Source organism: Triticum dicoccoides, chromosome 2A (assembly GCF_002162155.2).
Source record: "Triticum dicoccoides isolate Atlit2015 ecotype Zavitan chromosome 2A, WEW_v2.0, whole genome shotgun sequence".
NCBI lineage: Eukaryota > Viridiplantae > Streptophyta > Magnoliopsida > Poales > Poaceae > Triticum > Triticum dicoccoides.
In genome coordinates this window covers 142,928,749-142,934,161 of record NC_041382.1, presented here as the reverse complement: position 1 = coordinate 142,934,161, position 5,413 = coordinate 142,928,749, and the positions used below count along the sequence as shown (strand labels likewise).

The 5,413-nt window shown below is 48.1% G+C and overlaps 1 protein-coding gene across 3 annotated transcripts; it reads right to left on the bottom strand.

The window, feature by feature from the left end:
- Nucleotides 1-2,606: 2,606 nt before the first annotated feature.
- Nucleotides 2,607-4,265, bottom strand: LOC119353853. Of its 3 annotated transcripts, none has more exons than XM_037620547.1 (3): nt 3,741-4,265; nt 3,476-3,588; nt 2,607-3,017 (listed from the first exon to the last, which is right to left on the bottom strand). In XM_037620547.1, the coding sequence occupies exons 1-2, from the start codon at nt 4,227-4,229 to the stop codon at nt 3,484-3,486; spliced, it is 594 nt and encodes a 197-aa protein (XP_037476444.1). In that variant the 5' UTR covers nt 4,230-4,265; the 3' UTR covers nt 2,607-3,017; nt 3,476-3,483. The 3 variants fall into 3 exon arrangements, with proteins under 3 accessions (XP_037476444.1, XP_037476443.1, XP_037476446.1); XM_037620546.1 differs by having other exon boundaries at nt 3,488-3,588; XM_037620549.1 differs by having other exon boundaries at nt 2,607-3,588; nt 3,767-4,265.
- Nucleotides 4,266-5,413: the final 1,148 nt, after the last annotated feature.

The window sequence follows — 5,413 nt, the reverse complement described above, 5'->3', positions numbered from 1 at the left end:
CGCCGGGAGGAGGAGGTCAATGACGTCCTGTTCGAGGAGGGCCTCGCGAGGGCGTGCAAAATCGAGGAGAAGGAGGGGGAGTGGCGCTGCGAACGCGAATCGCGGGACGCCAAGTACGTCGACCTCACCTCCGACACCAACGACGAGTAGTCCCGGCCGTCCCCGCAACATCGCCACCGCACCCGCGGGGCTAACCGGTGAGCCCTATTTTGGCCAGTTTTAGGGACAGGGTAGGCCGACGCGCTTTCCGCCGCCGATGAACTATATGTATGTATGAATGATCATCTTTTGTTTGTATGTATGAATGATCATCTCTAGTGTTTCTCGTTCATTTCTCGCGTGAAACATTTTTTCAGAAGTTTACAGTTTTACATACGGTTTCTAATCGGCTGTAGACAAATTCGCCCCTTATATCACCTCCGACGCGAACTGTAGACCGCTTATAAGGGCTAGCCTTATAAGGCCAACTCCAGCGCGCGACCCCATCCCGCCCGGGTGCGTCCGTTTGTGGTAGAACAGACGAATAGCGCAGCCCAACGCGCGGCCCGAAATGAACAAATGTCCGGATTTCGTCCGTTTTTTGACCCATTCACGGCACAAACTTGCACCGAATTTGGGCTGAAACGAACATTGCGCGGATGGGCTAGACGCACGCCCTTGTCCTCCCCGTGGCCCGCCTGTCGGGGACACTAGCACTTCATTCGCCTCCAACGCCTCCACCCGCTCTCCCTCGGCCCACCCCGCCGCCGGCGCCGCCACTATTCTCCGGCCGCCTCCTCACTGCTCACCCCCCGCCGTCCATACCAAACCACGTCTTGACATGGCCGCCACCACACCCGCGCTTTCATAGGAGTTTTGGCCGACGCTTGGAGGATACTACCTAGCTGATGGTATATATCCTCATTGGTCAACTTTTGTGAAGACAATCTCAAACCCCCAAGGTGAGAAGAGAAAGAGATTTGTCCAAATGCAAGAGAGTGCTAGAAAGGATGTGGAACGTGCTTTTGGTGTGCTTCAATCCCGATGAGGTATCGTCTGAAACCCTGCACTGACATGGGATGAAGGGAAGCTTTGGGAGGTGATGACTGCTTGTGTGATCATGCACAACATGATCGTCAAGGACGAGCGTGATAACAACATCTTCGACCAAGGATTTAATTTTCAAGGTTAAAATGTTGAGCCCCTGCACCAAGAACCGGCCACGTTTGAACAGTTCGCTCAATTTCATCATGAACTGCATGATTAACACACTCATTTGGATTTTCAAAATGACTTGGTTGAGCACATGTGGACTCACATTGTCAACCAATAGATGTATTGGTTCATTATTTTCATTCAAGACAATTTCGATTTAGTTGTAAAACTATTTTATTAGAGACAATTTTGATTGGGTTGTAAAACTATTTTATTTTCAGACAAGTAATTTTTGGAGGCGCAAACTAGTTTTGAGCATTAAAATATGAATATATGGCCATTTTTAGCCGTGACAGACAGGATGGGGCCAAAGAATGCGTCCGCGCGTTAGGTACACGACCACCGCATCCCAGGACAAGTCCGGATACGATCTCATTGCTCTACCCAAACGGACAGAATCCGGGCTAAACGGACGTCCGTTTGAGGTTATGCGCTGGAGTTGGCCTAAAGGGTCTCCTAAAGATGCTCTCACTGTCTAGGTTCTATTCGGCCATGGTGGTGATGCCCTGAGCACTCAGATGGATCACCATGGAACCAGGCCAGGAAAAATACCTCCATGTTTACCTATCTGACGAATATTTTTTGTGGCACATGCAGTCGCTAAGAACTGTACCCCTGCTGGGCCAGCAGTGAAGATGATGGCAGGGCAGGAAGGAAACATATTCAATCATCAGGACATCCAATGGCGCAACCAGCTGCACTGCTGCCCGTACTTTTCGCGCAGCTAGCGCCATGACGTGACGACTGACGACTGGAGGAGGGCCTGCCGTCTGCTTTAGCACCACTGCACCAGTAGCAGTGCTAGCAGCTGCGGCTGCGTTGGCGAGATTGGAATATCGGATTGGACATGGACGGCGCCGACAGAGGGAAGACTATTCGCCCGCGGCGGGGAACAAATGGTGGTGGCCGGCCACTTGAAAGCCCCGGGGGGCCTCACGCCTGACTGATATATTTGAGTGTTTGGTTCGTGTCCTGCGCCACAGCCAACGGGAAGCTATATATAGGAACTAGATCGTTAATGGCGCGCATTGCCGCGCCCGTCTAATTTTGCTCTATAATTTTTAGGGATAGGAAGAAATCTGTATATAATTGTTTACAATGCTTTGGAATGGTGTTGTGATTTCTTGCTTCTCATGCTTATCTCCTTCATTTTACAAATCATGGTATGTAATTGAAGAGAGGAATCCTACTGAATTGCAAGAAAGCAGTGTGTTGATCTTTTTTCTTAGGTCTGATGGACTTGTAGCTGGTTCATGTTTGGATCTGAGTGTATGAGTCTTAGGATGGTTGATGAATAGTTGGATACATGTTGTGATTGATCGTGACCACTTTTGCCTCCTACAAAAAGTTCTCTCACAAAGGCCCCCGTCACAAAATCTCAAAAATAGAAATATTGAGGAAAAACTAATATATTTGAGAAAATAAAATAGGCACTACAAATAAGGACAGACCCAGTGCATAGAAGCTCCCACACAAGGTGGGGTCTGGGGAGGGATTATAGGAACCTAGTCTTACCCCTGCAAAGTGCAATGCAGAGAGGCTGGTTCGAACCCAGGACCTCTTGGCACAAGTGGGGAGGACTTCACCACTGCGCCAGGCCTGCCCTCAGAATAGGCACTACAAATACTTCATAAATTTTTTACAACACATATTCTCGCCCGCAAGAGAATTTTACATTTAGCAATATTCATACCTGAAATTGGAAAATGATACTGTAGTAGTTTACCGAAAAATTGGCAATGTAGTATCTGATGGTCTAAACAATTATGAAGAAGCTAGGAAATGATCAGGTCACACTGACGAAAATGTTCAAGCCTGGAGAGCTGGAGAGTACAATCATCAGCATGCGAATTACACCGATAAAACAATAAGCTTCAGATAACAGTACATTTGGGTTCTAAACGATATGTTGATCGATCACAAAGCTAATAAATTATCAGGGTACACCGGTCAAAATGTGCAGGCGTGGTGAATTGGAGAGTATGTACTAATAAATTGCTAATATAAGCAGTGCTTCTACTAATATAATTATGAAGTGCACATGCTACCAAAATGTAAGTACACTGGAGAGATCATAAGTTTCAGACACGAGTCATTTTGTCTCGAAAAGTATCTACTCGATCGATAAAAAATCTAACAAATAATATAATGGCGTACTCACAATAATATTTGAGTCAAAGAAAACAAGATAAGCTTCAGATAACAGCATTCTGAAGTGGTGACGCGAACGCTGATCAAGAAATGAAATGGAAAATGAACAACAGAAAGCGCAAGGCATTACCTGCTTGCTCACCTTCCCAGCTGACGAATGATTTGCCGGCGATGGGTGGAATGTGCAGCGCACCCGCATGGCGAAGTCGAGCTGGATGCATCACTTGTGGCCTTCCTGGCCTCCTGCGTCAATCCAATCGGCACATCAGATTCAGAGGCAACGGACAAAGGAAATAAGATGCAGAAGGCCAGGAATCAAGAATTGCAAGATGCAGTGGACTAACTGAATCTTCAATTGCAAGATGGAGAAGAACAGGAGTGGTGAATCATTGTACCTGCTTGCCCTTTTCTACACTCCTACCTGACTCCTCCCCGGCCACGATGGGACGCGGGCGAGCTACGTAGTCCGTGAGGTCCTTGCTCTGGTCGTCGACAGCGACGTCCTCCTCCTCGGCGATGCAGAGGCTTTCGCTGTCAATGCTACTAACCCACTCGCTGACGTGGTCGCTCAGGGAGTTGTGGCGACCCACTGGTTTGGGACCTTGGTCGGTGGCGGCGAATCGTCTGCCATCTCCTTCTTTTTCTTGCGGCCGGCCCTCGTCGTGCGTGTCCGACGTGTACCCGCCGTCGGGGGATAGAGCCGCCGCCGCGCCATGCGCCTTTGCCATCCCCTCGATAGACTGGCTGGGTGCCTCTTCCGTTCCGTTAGGGGCTATGGAGGAAGTGTAGAGGGGAGGGGGTTGGACCATACCGGCGGAGAAGTAGTCCCGCAGCATCATGTCGCGGATCGACAGCGCATCGAGGAGGGAGTAACGCCGCCGCATCGAGAGGAGGAAGGACGGCTACGCGGAGGAACAGAGGGGAACTGTTCGGTCGGGGGCTGGGCAACGTGGGCTGTTAGCGTGGGAGTGGGAATAAGTGGGCCGGCCCAATTATGTACAGGAAGAGGAGGTTGCTCCGCGGAGCAGCGGCCCGCGAGACGGCGCGCGACGCGGGCGGGCGAGGAATGATGCCCGAATTTGATCTCGATCGTAGGTTCGAGGATCCGACGACAGAGACAGTTAGATCGCTGTGGAGGCTTATAGCTAGCTTCGTTATGCTGTTTCTCAATAGGAGGCGCTGCTCCTAGGGGAACATCCTCCTCTTCCGTTTTAAGTTTTAACCTTGTTCAGCGTAATACATAATTTTAAATAGCCGGCTATAGTTTTTTTATAGCCCCGCTATAGCCTTTTCAGTAGGGTGTCGTTAAATGATCGCCTTCATAAATAGCTCATTATAACTGATTTGGAGGCCCGGCGCTATTTCCTATAGCGCGCTCTTTAAAACATTGCCGCAATACAACTTCCATCGTCTCAACAGCCCGCTGAAAATGTTAGTTGTTTAATCCCCGATGCATCTTCTTGTTGCTGGGTGTTAGGTTTTTTCTTTCTTTTCTTGTTTTGCTGGGTGTTAGGTTTTTTCAGTTTCTCAGAGAATAAATGCATGCAATGTGAGCCTTGTTCAAGTGCATGGCCATAGATTTTGGATGTGTTTGGTTGGTTACTCGCATCGATTTTGGACACTTTGTGTCTCTGGCCCAACTCAACCTGACCGAGTGAATGCAGGTCAAAACCAAGTTTCACATATTGTTTGTTTGTCTGCATCCTCTCTGGCTTTGACTGAGTAGAAACATTAGAATTTGTGTTTGGTTGTCTGCATGTTCTACCCTAGATGTAAAGAGTTGTTGTTTGGTTAAATACTACACATGTGATGTGATAATCTCTTCTAGAAGTGGTGAGGTTACCAAAACACACACACACACACAACAACAACAACAACAACAACAACAACAACAACAACAACGGCATATATAGCGTAACCATAACGATAACATAAACCTTAAGCATAAGCGTAAACCATAAGAATAAGCACAACCAAAACCATAAGCATAACCTTAGTCATAGCATAGCCATCACCATAGCAGTTCAAACAGTATAGCATCACTACAATACCACATAGTCTTCAAAGT